The following is an 18,871-nucleotide window of genomic DNA, read 5'->3' as shown; positions in this document are numbered from 1 at the left end:
TGAACCAGTAGTAGTAAATGGACCAATCAAGCCAGCAAACCAAAGGTCTACCAAGCCTCATGCACAACCTACTATGATCATTGGATGCTTTCCCATCATTGGATAGCTAAAAAAAAATATATAAAATATACTATTGTTCAAATAAAAATAAAATTACAGAAACATTTGATAGCATCACTTATTTAGCTTTGTTTAAAATACATTAAATTTCTACTTTAGAGAGCAATGAAGATTAGGGTTGATTAACCCAAACAATTGGGCTATAACCGATGTCGTGCTTGCTGGTAGCTTAACAAGAATAACTAAACCATGAAACTTTCTCGATTTTTTAGCAGAGTTAAAATCAATTCAAACTTGTTTGAGGTTGGTTTTAAGCCATTCATTTAGAGTAGCTTTTAATATACAATTACTCAATCAAAATGTTTATTCGATCCATCTTGACTTTAATTTTTATTTCTATATATTTCATACATAACGAAGTAAAAGACTAGGTAGTTTATGATTTTTTATGCTTATAAGTGGTCGTGAGTTAAATCTCTCTAGCCAACACTTTTTCATCTTAATTATAACATTAGTAGTACGTGGAAATGGTGTTTGTCATGACCCATCCTGAGTATTAGAATACCAATTTGGGAGTGATAGACAGATAATAATTTACTTCTTTCAACAATGTCTGAACCGTTATATAAAATAATATCCAAAACTTGAAAAAAAACAACTAATCATCAATTATCAGTTTGAACATATATGCTACAATTCATACCATTTTTTTATTTGAACATCTTTGTCTGCACACAAAGTCTTCTCGATCAATTATTTCCTCGATTGAAGATTTACATGAAATATTTAATTCAATTTGATTGAGTTTCCATTATCAAATTAATATGTTGATTGCAGTTCAAAAATATAGTAATAATGAAGAATATGCATGTGAGCAGGCATGATTTGTCATTAACTTTATAATAATAAATATACAATCATTTTCATTTTCAAACTTTTTTTTTTCTTTTACACAAAGACATTGCTTCCCCAACCAACACCATATGGGGTTAATCTCCTATATATATGCATACAAGAATTTCAAAATGAGGCTATCATATTTGACGCGTATACTATTTTAAGAAGGGTCATTTTATTTTTTAGTTTAATGTAAAGCAATCTTTATAAGATTTGCAAGTTTACGTACCCTATTTCATGTAAATAAATACATTGAATTATAAATAGAACTGCGATTACTTTAGACTAAAAATCTAATCATCTACCTCACTTCCTTTTCGAAAGTCAATCCTCCCACTTAAATACTTATTAAATTTTGAATCGTCATTCCTTAATGCACAGCCTAACCATTAGGTACATGATTATGTCTATTTTAGAACTATATTGTAAAACCCGCAAAAAGCCATTTCAGACTTCGCACGCTTTTCAAAGCGCCGCGACGTACTCTTTTGGAAGGTAAAAGTAATAGAAAAGAAAATTTTTTTTACTTGGATTCATAGTGGCTCTTTCATACATGTATTGGAGATGTGTTTAGTTTTGCTAAATTCTTTATGGAAAATTCTATGTAATGTTTTGTTGATTGGTCTCTTTTCCGTCCGATCTCCGTTTCCGCCTCGCACTTGCGAGCTAATCGGGCCGGGTCGTGACATATATTTACAAAAAAATTCAATTAATTAATGAAATTAATTCCACCTTACCTTAATCTTTGAGAACACGCTCGCTTTCCTTAATATTTTGTCTCGAATATACTGTTATGTTATTATCAATGCTTAAAATAAGATTAACAATGTTAACCGTCATTAAAAACAATGTCAAAGGTGTCGAACATTATCAAGGGCAATGTCAAATGCTTCGAACGTTGTCAAAGACAATTTTGAACTCATCAAGCATCATCAATAGCAACGTTGAATATATCTATTGAGTAATATTTTCAATTGCATTTTATATTTTATTCTATTAAAATAATTGAATTAATATTTAAATAAATTGCATTGATTGTCTCCAATAATTCTCCCTCATCGTCAAGTCGAGATTACTCAAACCAGTACATATTCTTCTTCTTACAATTGCATATGTTAAGTACATAAATTCAAATCATAATTCCTTCTCGAACAGGCATATAGGATAATACTGTTGATTTTTATTGGGAGTATGTTTTACAAATTGAAATCTAATGCCATTGAGAAACTTAAGTAGGTATGGAATGTTACAGAAATAAAAAGGTTCCGTGGCTTGTATAGTAGTGCACGTTGTGGGCACCTGTTTTTTACTTTTATAAATTAACATTAGAGGTTTTTTGATCGATTAAATTTACTTGCATAAAATTATAATAATAGTGTGCTTGTGGCTACTCAAATAATATTTTTTCAGTATTGTTACTTTTTCTTGCAATTCTAATTCCTTTATTCTTTGTGTATGCTGATGTAAAACTTATATTTGAGAGGTCATCATTTTTGTAGGTTGTCTGGACCAGTGAGAAAGAGTGCTTCCAAACAATTGCAGCTGCTATAGGGGACTTCTATGCTATCCAACCTCCTGTCCTTCCGAATCCATCTGGCAATGGAATTCAGTTCTACAAGAATAGTAAAAGAGATGCCGGCACAAATGCAGCAATTGAATTAAAAATGCCCGGTATACTAGTTATAGAGTTTTACATTTTGATTTTTTAGGTTAGAAATCATACCTGTATTCATATTTTTTTTTTCCATGTTTTCCTATCTTCTGCCGGTGGTGATTGGCCAAGATTATTGGGTTATATATATATATATATATTGAATATGGATTTGGAAAAGATCGAACAAAAGAAGCAAAGCTCTTGAAACAAGGAAGGGATATGTGCATTCTACTTCTTTAACATCGAAAAAAGAAAGCATGTAGCCTACAGTGTTGATGAGGGAAAACAACCCCCTAAAGCTTAGAGCAACCATGAATTCATCCTTTGTAATAATTTTTTTAGGGTGATAAATTTAAAATTAACTTTAGCTTGCAAAGAGTCAAATATCATAGTAAGTGTATCTCTATTGTTACTCTTAAAGATGTCTTACAAGTAAGAACATTGCAAGTGTCTTCTGGCCGGATTGTTTCACCATCAAATGACACTACAAAATAACAATTATGGTCAGGGCCTTTTGATTAAGTAGTTTGTTGCACCATTGAAGTATTGATATGGTCATAGTCCATAAGTTCCCCAATGGTTTATACCCATGAGTGGTAAGTCATGGAATATTCTTGATGGGGCACGAAACTCTCTGTTGGATAAATTCGACTTAAAATTGTCCCCTTCGGCAAACATTCACCCTAGGCTTACAAGATCTCCTTGTACGACGCAACCCATGATTGTTGGCAAGTTTTTTTTTTTTTTTTTTTGGTTAAGTTTGATTGAATACCTTTGCTAACAAAATAGACTGGGGCCACGACAATCTGAGATGTCAGAATCATGAAATCAGATTTATCATCATGCAACACACTATCCACTTTAAGCTAAAGATGATAAATTTTGCAATCCTAAGATCAAACTTGTTACAATATGCTAAGCATTTAGTGAGCCTTAATCAAAAGTTTTTCAGCATCATCGGGAAGGATAATTAATTACATGGGTTTACACTTTTATGAGAAACATAGAATCAAATCTTAAAATCCTCACAAAATTAGAGCGAAGTCTTTAAGTAGTATCTTATTTAAAATCTAATTTACATTTTAAAAGTTTGATCAGAAACAAGACTCATTTAAAAGAGTTGAACAAGAATTTTTAGAGCCCACATCTACGCCATACATTTTACTGGCACTTGTTTTAGATTTGCTTTCAAGTCTTTTTGTAAGTTATTTGTTCTGGACTCTGTTTAACATACTTTTTAGTTTTCAAATTTTAAACCTTCATATTCTCAGTCTTACACATGTTTTGGATATCCTTTTTGCATTACAGAGAATGTTTCAGATACTGATATTGATGGAGAATTACTTGCTGAAGCTGAAACAGCATGGGCTCAGCGGGAGTGGACTATTCAGCATGTTTTGTTCCCATCCATGAGACTTTTCCTCAAGCCACCAAATGCAATGGCCAAAAATGGAACCTTTGTTCAGGTTTATCAAAAACCTATACTTGCTTGGTTCACAGGCCCTGTTTTTCTATTATCCATTTATGTTTGAAATGTTTTGTTCTAGTTTTCTTGTTCTTAAATCAAATAACATTGCTCATAATGAAGTTATTGCTGACATGCCGAACAATTTTCAGAAACTTCGAGGAACATTTTAGTGTTCAATTTTGATCTATTATATACTTTAATGTAGTTTGTAGATAATTTCTAAAAGAAAGTTGGTAATTAATTTAACACTTGATTATGAATAAAGCAACTATACAAATTATATTATGTTCAATAAATTCAACTTGTGTATAGGATAAGAATGTACGCTTTCTTGAGATATGATTTGAATGCTTCTGGATGATTGACTACACCAGTCTGTTTAGCATCAACTGAATTCTGAAATGGATGGGCAAAACTTTTCTAATCTCTTTGATCTTGAAGCTTATTTCTGCTATTTCAGAAAAAGCAAGCAGATGGTTGACAATCGTGTCCATCTAAAACCTTTACGTGAGGAATCTGGATGAAGGTTTTTACCTATGATGCACATCCACTTTTAAGAACTTTTCAAATCCATGGCAGTAATGACATGCCACCAAAACGTGTGAAAACTAGCCAGGGATGTGGATGTAATAGTAATATATCTTTTCAGATATAAATATATGCTGAAGAACCTGCCAGTGTTGTGGATATAATCTATCATTTCATACGTGTGCTTTTTAGGGACTCTTTCAGCAAATGCTCATGTTGGTAGTCCTGCTAAAGGAAATAAGTTACTTGGGGAGATTGTCAAAGCTATAATGGGTGCTGACTGGCTTTTTTTTTTCTCTCTCTCTCATGTTAATCCATATCAGCAGTAATGCACCGGATCCTATCAAAACTCTGCAATTAAGCATGCTTTGACAAGTTTATTACCAAGATGAGTGACCTCCTTGAAAGCCCTCGTGCTGCACCATATTTTAAAATGAATCCCACTTAGTAGGATAAAAACTTGTTGTTATTGTTGGTCGTCTTATGTTAATCCATCTTAATTTACATGTGTTATGTTTGATTATGAATTATCATGAATGATGTGCCACAGCTGATACTCTGATATGTTCACAGTCTTTTCTTTTGAAACATCTTGTTTACAGGTTACTTCACTCGATAAGCTCTACAAGATTTTTGAGAGATGCTGAGAGCGAAAGCGGGATCGTCTACTTGGATAATCATGTAAATTGGACAGATAGCCTCATCAATCTTTTTTTGGTTTTTCCTCCTTTTTATTGGTGGGTAATTTTTTGCTAGTAGTAAATCTTGAATCTGATCTAGTGAAACATACGAAACTCAGAACTGTTTACTACTCTGCCCAAAGTACAATGTGTTCCCTTTGGTTTAGTTGAGAAGATAAATTTCGATGTTAACCTTGTGTAGCAGAATGAAGCATTCTACCTCCCAGGTTTTATTACAAGTAGATATCAGTCACATGTGGCTGCTTTCAGAGAAATTATTAGGTGTGGACACCGGATAGAGAGAATCATTTGGATTTCTCTCTGTCTATAGTAAAAACACAGTTACTATAGCAACTGTGTTTTGACTATGCTTTTACTATTGACAGAGAAAAATCCGAATGATTCTCTCTATCAGGTGTCCGCATCTAATAATTTTCCCTGATTTAATGCATGGCTCACTAAAGATTGTAGATTTTTCAGGATTTACTGATGTAAATTTATGTTAGCAGTATAAGATATATGACAAAAATATGAAACAACAAACTGTTCTCTTGGGACAAAAAAATCGAGTTCCGGTATTCACTTTGTAGGATAAAATAGTTTTCTTGTATTTATTATGCAAATATTGTAATTTTATGATCAAATGTTATTTATTATATAGATTTGGATCAGGAGCTATTGCCAATCCAAACGTTGTTGTTCTAAGTAGAAGCTGCCGGATCTGTGTTTCATCATTCACCTTCAAAATATATAAAAGTTTTTAAAATGTAAAATTCTTGAATCTCAGGCGTCCAATATAATTTGAATGGCTGAGATTATTATTATTTCTAAATCATAGTGATTTTGTGAAATAAAAAAATAAAAACTTAAATAAATCACATCCGTTTGAAGTGAATTAGAAGGTATTTTGCTTTAAATTTGATTAGAATGTATTTTGTTTATACTCTTGATTATTTTTAGACGAGTGTTGCACTAAGAAAATAAATTAAATGTTATCTTAAAATAAATTAATATTTTATATTTTAAATTTCGATGAAGATATATTCACCAAGTTATATTATTTTATACATTTAATAAGTAAAAATGTGCAGTGTTATTGTGCAACATATTTCTATTTGCGAATTTAGATAGGCACTCTAGATAATAATTTTAATATTTTTAGATAAGCACTCGAGCAAATAAGTATTATCAGCAAAATGGTATATCTTATTAATTTTAATTAAATTATTAATATGCATAGTTATTACCTCATTTGTAAACTCATCTTTTTTTTTTTCAAAAAATAAAAAAAAAAAAATTTTTAACTGAGTGAGTAAGCCTTGGCATCTGAAGCTAAATGTTTCATAATCAGAGCCGTTCAACTATGATCAAAGGGTAACGAACGATCGGTGCCACGTGCCGTTCAATAACTGTATTGTCTCAATTAACTTATTACGTACACCTTACTTAAAAATAAGTTTGCATAAAAAAAAAAATAATAATTGTTTTGAGCGGCAGCCCTCTCTAGCCTCTTGCATATAAATGAATGCAAGAGCGAGAGGGCGCTGGCTTCTCCTAAGAGGGAAGTCGGGAACGGGGGAGAGCGCCTCGAGGTACTAATTGTTCCCGTCTCCATCGTCCTAGGGGTTGCCCTCTACCAACCACTTCCTAGGCCCTAGGGCCTCTGCGTTAGCTCTTCTTCGGCCAGGTAATGGATTCATGCTGCTTCGAATAGCTTCCTTCCGATCGGTTCTCCGCTGGCAATGCCTATCTTCGACACTTTTCTGAGAAGAACGGTGGAGTCCTCCGTGATGTCCAGGTCATGAGCTTCGCTGTCATCAGGACCCTTTTTTTCGCGGTATTTCTTCCAGGTTATTGCCATTTTTAATGGATTCGACAGTATTGCTTGCTTGTGTTGGAGCGCAATATGCGCAGATTATTGCTCTGGTTATTAATTGTTTATTCTGTTGCTTGTACGTTCATGTTTGTTTATAGGAATTGCATGATGTAACGTTGGGAGTTTGAGCTTATATCGAAATAGAAACAGAGCATGGGTGCTCGTTGGAGTTTCTTAGGGCTGCAAATGAACCGACAGAAACTTGCTCTAGAATGAACTCATTTGTCAAAACCCTGTTTAAGCTGGAGCTCAAATTCAACACGATTATTTGTAGGGGTGTTCAAGCTCTATTTGTTTAAACTTGTGATGTTTGAGTTGAGTTTGAGCTCGGCTCATTATCTAACCAAATGAATTTTATCAAGCCTATTAAAGAGCAGAACTGAACAAATCTTCTTGAGACTGTTAATGACAACCTATTGAGTTTAAAATTGATGCTATAATTAAATGAACTATTAAATAAATAAATATTTTAAACAAAATTGTACCTTTATCAATTTAGTATTTATAAAATGTTCAAATTTATTTGATTACTTAATTAAATAAATGATCATAAATGAGTTTTAAACAAGCTGAGCCATAAGTAGCCTGTCAAGTTTATCAAGTTTGTGGATTCATTTACAACCCTAGAGCTTGTCATCTGGGTCTATTTTGCAATGGCATTCTTTCATTTTTCTAAAAGCTTGAGTTTTCCAATACACGTAGAAATTTATCGGACATATATGGCATTCACCAAAATATAGCTGAAGTTGGCATTTCTCATGTGGGATACTTTTAAATTGTTCTCTTGGGTTTTTTTATGTTTTATTATAGTTTATTCATTTCTTCATTTAGTGATCTGGATTCTAAATCTCATCTATTATGTCAGGTTAATATGATTATTTTGAACGCTTAGACAAAGGTTTGGATTTCAGGTCAAAGCATTTGGTTATCCTAAGTTGAACTTGTTGTTTGGGTTTGCACTGTGAGAGCATTTGTTTGCCAGCTCTCATGCCTCTTCATAAGAGAAAACCATTTCCTCTTGCTGATCCACCAAAGGATCTGGATCCAAACGAACTTGTTTACCAAGTTAGATTCACAAAAGAGATATTTCGGGATTATCAGTATCCTTTTATATGCAATAAGTTTTATTGTAATTGTTTCTTTCACATTAGTATATGATGTAAAGCCTATATGTTGTGTAACCATGTCTTTTCTGACTTTGGTTTTTATTTTTCATGAAAAGTTGCTGATTTTATCTAGGTGTCATATTTCCTTAACGGGAATTAGAGAATACTTGAACCGATTAAACCTTTATCGCCAAAGATTATGGACTTGCAAAGTTACAGGAAAAATTAATTTGACATATGAAGAAGCTTTGGTCTCAGAACATAATGCCACAGAGAGAGTGCAGCAATTTCCTAGTGAATTGGTACCCCGTGTTCTGAATATGATCCAATACAGTAAGAATGTGTCCTTAGTTCTAACTTTGTTAGTGTCTTTGATTTTCTTCACTTACTGTAAAGAAATAAATTTTTTGATATGTGTTTCTAAAGTCAGATAATTTTCTTCCTTTTTTATTTCTTTTTATATTCCCATGCGGCATCATGCCTTAATATTGCATTTTGTTGAATGTACTTTTCATTTTATAGTTAGTTGATATTCCATCATATAAAATTCTTATTTATATAATGCATGGAGCTTTAATCACTTTCTGGCTTATGCGTCGGGTTGTGTTGTTGAATTCATGAGCAATATCATGCTCATTGTAATGCTCGTAATCATGGAGGTTTTATCTAGATTGATGTGAAATAACATGTCTCAGAACAATATTTAGCAATGATGAAATGAGTAGTATTTGGTTGTGAATCCCGCTTTTTGGAGAATGAGATTTTCCACATCGATTTTGATAACTCAAATAATTTCCTAAGCATATGGAGTATTCATTCTCAACACTTTGATGGAACCATTGTAAAACATGACTCTCATGGCATGTGATAACTAATAATTTGAGGATTCAGTCATTGAACTCTCATATACTTCTAGAAATGAATTAAGATAAAGTTGTCTACGAACAAGTCTTAGCAACCCATTTATTGCTTATGGTATCTATGAAAAAATTTTGCTCAAATTTAAGGAGACTAGTCATGGCACATTAATTTAAGCTACGCTACTATTTCCCAAATATCTTAGGTTCAAACAAAATCTAGCCTCTCTATTTTGCAGGGCTTAAGATTGTGTGCATCACCGGTCCCCAAGCTCATAGGACGTTGGTATGCCCTTTCTTTATTGATTTTGGATTCTTAGTAACATTTGCATAGAATATTTCGTTTTTAGGCACCATTAGGAAGATTCCTACCCAAAGCAAACTTATATTCTTGAGAAACTTGTTTTTATGCCATTTTTAAATATATTGCTACTATATAGAGTATTTTTGTGGTTATGACTTCTTAGCTATCTTTTAAATTGAGTTCTCTCTCTCTCAAGTGTCTAGACAATGCTAAATTCAAAATGATAATCACTTTAATCTATATTGCATTTATTATCTTATTATTAATGAATCTCTGATGAAGCCATTATGGCAATAATGGAACATATGTTATCCTCATGTCATGCAAAGGAGGAAAAATTTATGAACTGAATCATAATTTTATCCTTTTGTTACCTTGTAAATCCGCATTTGTTCCATAATTAACAAGTTTATTAGCGACAATTACAATTAGTGCGATGGTTCCTGCAATTCCCCAGTAACTTGATCAATTTGTTTAAAATACACAAATTCATGGAAAATATGTATATTATGTATTAGAAAACATGGTGATCTTTACTCCTCTTTAACTCGGCATGAATTTAATCTTCATTTTTTTCTTTTCTTTGCTAGTGTTGTGACCTCTAAGAAGCTTATGGTCATTTGTGTTTAGGAAATGTGATGGATTTTTTAGGTCTTAGTAGACAAATGACATTCTAGAAATTTTTCCTACATCGAGAACTAAATATTTTTTTATTTGAGGCTCGCCATGAGGGTAAGCCCCCATGTTAGATTATCTCTCTCATTTGTAGAAGAGTACTCTCGATTAAGGATTTGATAAGGCTTTATTTTAGTTTTGGCTCTACAAGTTTATACATTATATGCTTTATGCAGGAGATATGATGAATATGATATATATGGTGAGATCTCTTTCTCCCATCATTATGGATCTATCAATGGGCTTTGGTCTAAATTATTAGAAAAGATGAGTTGATGATGGACTTTGAGCCTCAATTTAAGTCATGACTTTTACCTAGAGGCTTAGCTAGGAACCTTGGGATCATAGGTTACCCACTAATCTTAGAATACTTAAATAGTTTCTTGATAGAATAAGTGTATGATAAATTTGAAATGATTCAAATATATGATAATCACTTCAGAATAATAGATCCACCAAGATGTGATCAGGACATCTAAATTCAATAACTTCTAGACTTCTAGTTGTTTACCCATCATAACTTAAATCAAATGTAACAATACTAACATTTATCCATCATGCGTTCTAAAATAATTATTTTATTAAGCAACATCCACACAACATTAGTCATCTTCCCATAATGCAAGAGGTATGAAACTAACCTTTCTTACCTCAACTTTTTCCTCTTAGTAACCTAAAAATGCACAAAATAAATTAGTATGATATCCTAAGAATAAATTTAGGAAAAACATGTTGCTAATACATAGGCGGCAAAAAAATGTTTCATACAACATGCACAATGAAAGGCACAAATACCATGTTTAGTATATTATTGACCATTCTAGTGCAAATCAAGGAAAATATCATGTTCTTTAAGTTATATAAGAATACATTAATCGACGAGTTATTACATGTCATCTAATGTAAATTTTCAAAATCAAAGCAACTCTTAAACATATCATAAAATCTTCCAAGTATAAATTAAAAATAACGAATGAATCACATTTGGAATAGTTGGGCTTAATCTCAAGACAATGTTACATCAGATTCAAATATTTTCATTATCCCAATAACCCTATTTATGTAAATACGGACTTATGGTTTATAACTTATTGATTGATAATAAAAAAAGACTGATAATTTATGATGTTAGTTGAGTGTCTTAAGATTTAAATTCTATTTATAGATCATTGCAATCTATGTATGAAAATCTCTCCTAGCCATGTGTATAGAACTCTTTTTCTTCCCCTTTTCATAAATTTCAATACACGTGGGAGTCAATCAATTCTTCATCCCTCTTTGAAATTTCTTTGGGCAGTCATCATCTTGCATTTGTTTCTCTTTGAGACCTTACTTTTGTGAAGGTAGAAAACATCCTATTTTTGATTCCTTGCCTCACATCCATTTTCAAACATATATCCCCACCACTCAAATTTTGCAAGCCTTGCATATGAAAAAACCAACTATAGCCCTTGCAATTCGGCCTATTTCCACACCCACTAAATTTGTCGCATTTGACCTTTTGCTTGCCACGCCTATTCCTTGCAAACCCTTATCATTGCACATCCCTGCATTCAATCTCACACTGCATTGGAATGGCGTTTTCATTTGTCCACCATGGCTCTCATTGCTTAAACAACAATCAATTATTTCTACTCCATTCCTCTCATGCTTTCGCAATCCTCATGCCATTGATTTCTTAAGTGAACACTCACTTCGGCCACAACTAAGGTAACCTATAACTCTTACTCTTGCATCCTTCACCCATGCTTGTTTTTGTTGTGACAAACTTGTGTTCTTTAATAGCATGTTGCTTCGCGATCACATGACTACCTTTATGTTGCCTGTTGGACTACCTTTATGTTGCATGTTGGATGCTTCTTATGTCTATCACACTGATTGAGATCCAATCCTGCAATCTCAGCCGTTGTGACATCCACTAGCTATGCCACTTCTGTTATAACTTCCAAAGGAAGTAGCGATCATCCTTTTTCACTATCTTTTCTAGTGAAAGCCAACCTCCTTTTTAGTTAAGACAAAGGCAATGTTAGTGCGTGCCTTGGCGATTCACTTTTTCGTCAGATCAGCTTGACATAACTCAATTGTCACCCTCAATGAGCAGGTGAATCAAGTAGCTAGCATCATAAACTCGTTTAAAGAAGTTTAACTTATCAAATTTTAACTGCATCATATTGTGATAGAAAAAAGTAATTAATTAGTTTATTTTTAAATTCAACATTATGTTATACCTATGTAGATTACTTACGGATGTCGATCTTATTTTTCAAGTCTCTTCTACACATAATGATAACTATGATTCTTATTATTCACATACTTATGATGATGAATCATATTAAAAGCCTTTGATCCATATTAATGAATCATTTGATTGATTATGTAGCAACAATCCAACTCAAATGTGCACTTTTGCTAAATTTCATGCAATCCACTGCACATGCTCCACAAATTTCTTCTTTTCAAAGTCTTTTCCAATCCAACAACATGTGCCTAATATTATTAATGACATGCCTCAAATTAATGTTCATTTCCTTTATGGTAATGGTCCTTGTGAAGATGTTTATAATTTTACTCATTTTTCTTATGATTAATTAAACCTTGAGGATAATTATGGGTTATCAACATTTGAGTTTACTCATGTGCATAAGTTAAGATATTATTAGTAAGTCAAAGCTCATGATTGTTTAAGGCTAACAATGTTGTTCAATATTAGAAAGTATTTTTTGTCAGTTGAAATTCTACTCCAATTCACTAGCTTTTATTTCAAGAGGCACGTTCTACTTCATATGATTAAAAGTTTGTTTCAAATGTGCCTGGTAGAGATTGAATTTATGTTGTTGTTATCTTTTTTCTCACCTAATCTATTGTTGGTCCACATTCCAAAATTCGTGTGTTCATTGAACTTCGTCCTCTTGTTGTTTTTATATTGCATGGGTGCTTATTTTATCAAATGATCTAGTGACGTCTCTATCTTTCTCGTAGCCTCACATTTCTCACCTAATCTATTGTTATCTCTTTTCATTGAACTTCGTAGCCTCACATTTCTCAACTAATTTATGTTGTTGTTATCTCTTTTCTCACCTAATCTATTGTTGGTCCACATTCAAAAATTCGTGTGTTCATTGAACTTCTTCCTCTTGTTGTTTTTATATTGCATGGGTGCTTCTTTTATCAAATGATCTAGTGACGTCTCTATCTTCTTCGTAGCCTCACAAAGCTCTTAAGGAGAATAGTTTTTTTATGGCCGGGTGAATTGATGCAATACGAAGTATGTACTTTTTCCTTGAAAAGACTAGATTTTATAAGCCAATCAAATGAAATTGAATCGAGCTACTAAGACGCTGACAAACTAATTTTAACCCTTTTTAGAATCATTTTTTAATTATGATCAATTTTTTAATTATTTTGTTTGCTTTACCTTATTAAGTTGAATTATTCTCTATGGATAAATTAGGTTTTTAATAATGAGATAGGATTAGATTGCTTTTAAATATTATTTTATGCTTGTAAATAATAAGGATAAATGTTATTCACAAGAATAGCATATACTTATTTGAGAATTTTCTATTTCAAATGTCAAGGAATTGCCCTTATAAAAATGCTACACTTCTTACCTTTTAACAATCCTAAGCCACATACCACCTATAGTAGAACAAGCCGGTTCCTATAGGTTGATCTCAATTTTGATATAATTTAGTTCAAACATTTTGTGCTTCATTAACTCTATATTTAAAATTCTATTTCAAACACAAATTTAGAGCAAAGCATATAATATATAGTTTCATTACAAAACTAAAATTATCTATTGTTTAACTCTGTAGAATATAATAAATTGTCCTCCCCAACATCTAGGTAGTTAACCTCTAATCACATAAATTAATCCATATGGTATCACTTTTGATTTATTTATGATTTTATTGAGTTAACCCTAACATTGTTAATTAACTAGAAAAATTTAAAGAGTCTTTACAATCTTAACATGGTTTCATATAATAAGGTAGATGATTATGGCATATTGTTTCTTTTTCTTTTTCTTTTTTTTTTTTTGCCTGGAGTAAAATGAAAGTAGAAGAAGCCATTATCCTTCTCATTTTCGACAGCCAACTTCTACCATGGCAACCACTTCCCTATTGATTGCTTCCTTTCTATCTTCCAACCTTTCTCCACCTCTCTTTCTTTGTCATTTTCCTTCTTCCCTATTGATTGCTTCCTTTCTATCTTCTAATCTTTCTCCACCTCTCTTTCATTGTCATTTTCATTATTCTCTCTATCTCTCGAAAGCACACTCTTCCCACCCCCTCCCTCTATAGAGCACTCCATTGCTTTTTTTTTTCCTTATTCTCTCGTTGACTCTCACTCTATCTCATCAAATCGTCGCCTTTTACTTATTCTTTTATTGCTGCATCCCCTCTCAAATGTAATCCTGAATGAGGTTAAGGTAGAGGTGGCTTTTAGTCGAACTCAAGCAAGTCAAACTTGGCTCGAACCGGACTCAAAATCAAACTAAATTGAATTGATCTAACTCAATTCAGTATGATTTGATTTCAGGTTAACTTGAAACTAAGTTCATCCAAGTTGAAAATTAAAAGGTTTAAATCAAAGGAAAAATTTATTGGTTGCAATGTATGAACTTGTTGAGACTTCTTTCAACTAAATGAACACTAAGAATCACTATTAGCAACTTAAACTATTGCGAATCGGTTTCAAATTGTCTTGAAACTTGGGTGAGCTTTGAGCAAAATTAGGGCACTGCTTGATTTGGACATGCTTGAAGATTTGTCCCTCATATGCAGGAGTTTATGACGTGATTTTGTTTATTCTCATTGTAAGATTCCTTCAGGCTTCAATATGGCATTCTCTTTAGATTATGAATCAGGTTGACCCTTTCACCTTTCAAAATCATACTATTCTTTTTGTAATTTTTCTCTTATGTAAGTCAAGTGAGCGAAGAGTACAATGAATGGTAGAGTTGGTAATCTAAGAATTTTGAGCCCGCTCGACATGTTGGTAGCACTTGTTGGCCTTTTCCTATCTTTCATAGGATTTTTTTTTCATGTAATGATGTCTACCTAGATAGCCCTCGGCTCAGGTGACCTCCCTCTCTACGACTTGCTTGATCTCTCTGACTCTTTCGCTCTTACTTATGGTCCCTCTAATTCTCTTTTGCTTGCACTCCAACCCTGACTACCTCTCTCTCTCTCTGTACACGTCTATTTAGGCTCTCATTCTCTACCATTAAAAATCTACCCCACCATCTTTGGAGGATATGTTATTTACATTTCCTTTATTCTTGGGCTACTTTATTTGCTAAGTTTTTTTTTTTCACTTTAATCTATATTAAAACTTTTTCCTTTGAGCTAAAGTTCTGGTTATTTTTTACTCAAGGTAATTTGCAGCGCAAATTTACTTTCACATTATTGTTGGATAGTTTCTATTCTTGGCCCTTTTTCTAAGAGCAATTGTGTGTTTTTTGTTGATGTATTAGAAGAAATAACAAAATGACCTTTTTTCCTATCACCCGACACATGGACTTGAACTTATCTTATTCCTTTGTCTGTTGCCAACGGATTTTATATTTATCTACATAATTTTGTTTCTTTGTATTCTTCTTTTTCTATATTAGCATCTTTAATTTTTAAAAAAAGATTACTGAAATGTGCAAAAAATGGTTAAAATTTATATAAAAAAAAACAACTTTTTTTTTTAGGTTGACAGATCTTTGTTTGCAGGCACCCTCAATTTGACAGACCTTATCAATGAAATACATACCAACTTACAGAAAAATCTTTATGAAGGTATAGAGTTACATGCAAAGAAAGGGGAGTCTGTTTGTGCTTGCAGAATCATAGAAGTTATGAAGGATGGAGAAATTGCTCAATGCAAAGTCGGGTGGTTGGATAAACTAAGGCAAGTAACCGATGTGACAGTAGTTAGTGTAGAAGACCTCGTACGCAAGAAGCCGCCCTTTAGTAGAAGTTTTCTAAAGGCTTTTATTAGAGAATCTACTTGTCGGATTTCTCCATGGTTGGTTCATGAAAAACTTGCCAAGAAGCATGGGATCTTGACTGATCAACTTGCTGGTCAAAATAGAGTTATTGACATTAGCAGAGATAGCAAAAAAAGTGGAACAAAAAATAAGTTGGTAATTTCCTATCCTTTTTCAATTATCTGCTTGTTAATGTGCATTTTAGTATCTTATCTTTGCAGAATTTCCAGGGTAATCAAAATTTTAGACCCCATCAGAAGAAGAGAAAAACTGAAAATGGCCATGAGTCAGGTATGATGTGATCCTAAGAAGTAAAAGAGAAAAGCTTGATAATCCTTTATTTACATTAAAATAACTTTCATTCTCATAGTTAACTATTCCTGAGCTTTCTTTGGATTAGTTATGAATTATTTAACAGCACTTATGGTTTATGAATTCACAGAGAATCAAGTTGAAGAGCCAATCATTTATCCAATTGATGATCTATTAGTGAAGCCATCTGCTGATGATCCAAATTATGCAGATCGACCTTCTCCATCTACTGATTTTCAAGTACCCATGGATTGTGTTGGGGACCTTCTTATGGTTTGGAACTTCTTTACTTCTTTTGGCAGGTTGTTGCACTTATGGCCATTCTCTCTTGAGGATTTTGAAAATGCTATCACTCACAAGGATAGTGAACTTATGCTTATTCTGGAATCTCATTCAGCAATTCTTAAGTTTCTCATTAGGGATGGTGGTGACTATTTCACGGCTATTCAAAACAAGAGGCAGAAATTAAAGGTGAACTTAATAGTCATATTTTTACCATAATACTTCTATCTGGAATTCAATATATTAATTAATTTTGCTTTTCTTTGTCTATAGATGCTAGTTCACTCACTTCTAGATTTATGTTAAAACCATAGTTCCAATGATACTTTATTCCTTTCAGGTTAAACTGACCAACTGGGCTAATTATTTATGTCACTTTCTGGAGATGAGGAACAAACCAGAATTGTCAGATCACATTCCTATTATAAAACGAGGACATTATGGTCTACTGGATATTCATGTCAAACTGGGTATTCTACGAGAACTAGTTGCCGAGGCACTTATAACAAGTGCTATTAGAGATAAGTTAGATGACTGTATAGAACAGAAGAAGATTCTTTTAGCCAGAAGAAGAGAGGAAGTCAAAACAAATAAAGAACAATATCTTCAAAAAGAAGGTGACCATCACACCAAAGAAGTGAATCCAGAACGCATGTTGGTAAATGGTAAGAGGAATTATGTAAATTCTACTATTGGCAGCGTGCCTAAATATCATAATGGTGATTTAAAAGCTAATGGAAAGGTTCAGTCAGTATACAGGAAATTGATCATGGAAAATGGGTAAGCAGTTAAGCACTTAGATGGAAAATTTCAGCATCTTGCTATTGTATTCTCTTATTTCTTGTATTGAAGACTCGTTTTGCCTCCTTATTTGACGGTGCAGCAAGTTGCCAGGAAGAATAGAGGCTAAAGATGACGAGAATCAGGATAAAATATCTATTAATGAGCAGGTTTTCGAAAGATCCTTTACTTCCCTTCTTCCCTTGGCCTTGTAGCTAATATCTATATGCTTATGCTGCAGAGAGAACATCTTGAAAGGGAGATAGAGAAGCTTTCAATCCGCACAAATTGCATTGGCAAAGATAGAAGCTATAATAGGTATTGGTTCTTCCGGCGTGAAGGGAGACTTTTTGTGGAAAGCTTGGATTCTAGTAAGTGGGGTTACTATTCTACGAAGGAAGAGGTTTGTATTTTTCTTAAGCATTAAATTATTTTATAGTTGTCCTGGCTCTGAATAAATTTTGCTGCAATATATTCAGCTTGATGCGCTTATAGGTTCATTAAATGAAAAGGGTGTGAGGGAGAGAGACCTTAAAAGGCAACTTGAGAAGTACTATGTTAAGATTAGGTATGTTTCTGTATTTTAGTATTTTTCTTATGTGCTTGCTGATTGATTTAAAATGTCATACTATTTTGCATTTAGAATATTACTGCTTTGAGTAGCAAACGACACTTTTTTGTTTTATGAGATTGTGATGTACATGCTGGGCCTCTCTCCATGTGCTTGACTGTTAGATGATCTGCAAAGCTTGTCTTTTAAGGCGCTGATTCTTTTTTCAGAATCTTGAGATGAAATTAAAAATATATATACATTGATTTATTTTCAGTAGATTAATTTTGTTGGTTATTAAAAATTGTTTTGATATTTTCATGCAACTAGGAAAAAATGGCATTTGAGTGGCAAACTTCCTTTATTCTTACTCAGTCCTGCATGTTGATGCTTGTGTGTTTTTGTTTAGTGTGGGCTCCACTCGCTTTTCTTATTCGGCGAGGGAGTTTTAACGAACTAAGTTCCGGGGTAAATTTTGGAAGGCAGATGGGTTTGTAGATAAGACACTACCCAGAGATTTCGCCCTCATTTTGCGAGGACTTTATGATCTGAGTTCTGGTTTCCTATAGGCGCAAGCCCCTATAGTTAATTACCCCTCCCGATCACGAGAGAGAACTTTCGATTAAGGCTAGTCGTCAATCAGATACGTATAAAATACGTGCATCTGGCATATAGTAGCAGCAATAGGCTTAGGATATTGGTAGAAATTGGATTTGGAAATTGAAGAATTGAGTTTGGAAGATTTGAAGATTTTGACATTTAAAAGTAGAAATTGCACCATCTTGCACTTAAAGCGGATGGTGGGGGAATGGATGATGGGCCCGATCAAGATCCCATGGTTCCGTAGTCCCGGGCCATC

General features: G+C 33.1%; 2 protein-coding genes across 6 annotated transcripts in view; both read left to right on the top strand.

Moving 5' to 3' along the window:
* The window catches only part of LOC110097545 (DNA mismatch repair protein MLH1), a 72,016-nt gene extending 66,537 nt beyond the window's left edge, over positions 1 to 5,479 (top strand). The window contains exons 14-16 of one of the 2 annotated variants that reach the window (XM_020823979.2): positions 2,457 to 2,628; positions 3,920 to 4,077; positions 5,210 to 5,479. In XM_020823979.2, coding sequence (XP_020679638.1) covers positions 2,457 to 2,628; positions 3,920 to 4,077; positions 5,210 to 5,254 — 375 coding nt within the window. In that variant the 3' untranslated portion in view covers positions 5,255 to 5,479. Of the gene's footprint in view, positions 1 to 2,456; positions 2,629 to 3,919; positions 4,078 to 5,209 lie in introns of those variants that run through there. The other variant, XM_020823980.2, reaches the window with a different exon arrangement.
* Positions 5,480 to 6,790: 1,311 nt separating this feature from the next.
* LOC110097549 (DDT domain-containing protein DDB_G0282237) overlaps positions 6,791 to 18,871 on the top strand; it is a 16,928-nt gene continuing 4,847 nt past the window's right edge. Inside the window, exons 1-10 of one of the 4 annotated variants that reach the window (XM_020823989.2) lie at positions 6,791 to 7,124; positions 8,075 to 8,263; positions 8,430 to 8,602; positions 15,832 to 16,244; positions 16,319 to 16,379; positions 16,531 to 16,871; positions 17,023 to 17,462; positions 17,566 to 17,632; positions 17,704 to 17,865; positions 17,942 to 18,030. In XM_020823989.2, the coding sequence (XP_020679648.1) occupies positions 8,151 to 8,263; positions 8,430 to 8,602; positions 15,832 to 16,244; positions 16,319 to 16,379; positions 16,531 to 16,871; positions 17,023 to 17,462; positions 17,566 to 17,632; positions 17,704 to 17,865; positions 17,942 to 18,030 (1,859 nt within the window). In that variant the 5' untranslated portion in view covers positions 6,791 to 7,124; positions 8,075 to 8,150. Of the gene's footprint in view, positions 7,138 to 8,028; positions 8,264 to 8,429; positions 8,603 to 15,831; positions 16,245 to 16,318; positions 16,380 to 16,530; positions 16,872 to 17,022; positions 17,463 to 17,565; positions 17,633 to 17,703; positions 17,866 to 17,941; positions 18,031 to 18,871 lie in introns of all 4 variants that reach the window. The other 3 variants (XM_020823986.2, XM_020823988.2, XM_020823985.2) reach the window with 3 other exon arrangements.

The sequence above is a fragment of the Dendrobium catenatum genome, unplaced genomic scaffold (genome assembly GCF_001605985.2).
Source record: "Dendrobium catenatum unplaced genomic scaffold, ASM160598v2 fragScaff_scaffold_390, whole genome shotgun sequence".
Classification (NCBI taxonomy): Eukaryota; Viridiplantae; Streptophyta; class Magnoliopsida; order Asparagales; family Orchidaceae; genus Dendrobium; species Dendrobium catenatum.
The sequence above is the reverse complement of the archived record's forward strand: the minus strand, read 5'-3'. Positions and strand labels throughout refer to the sequence as shown.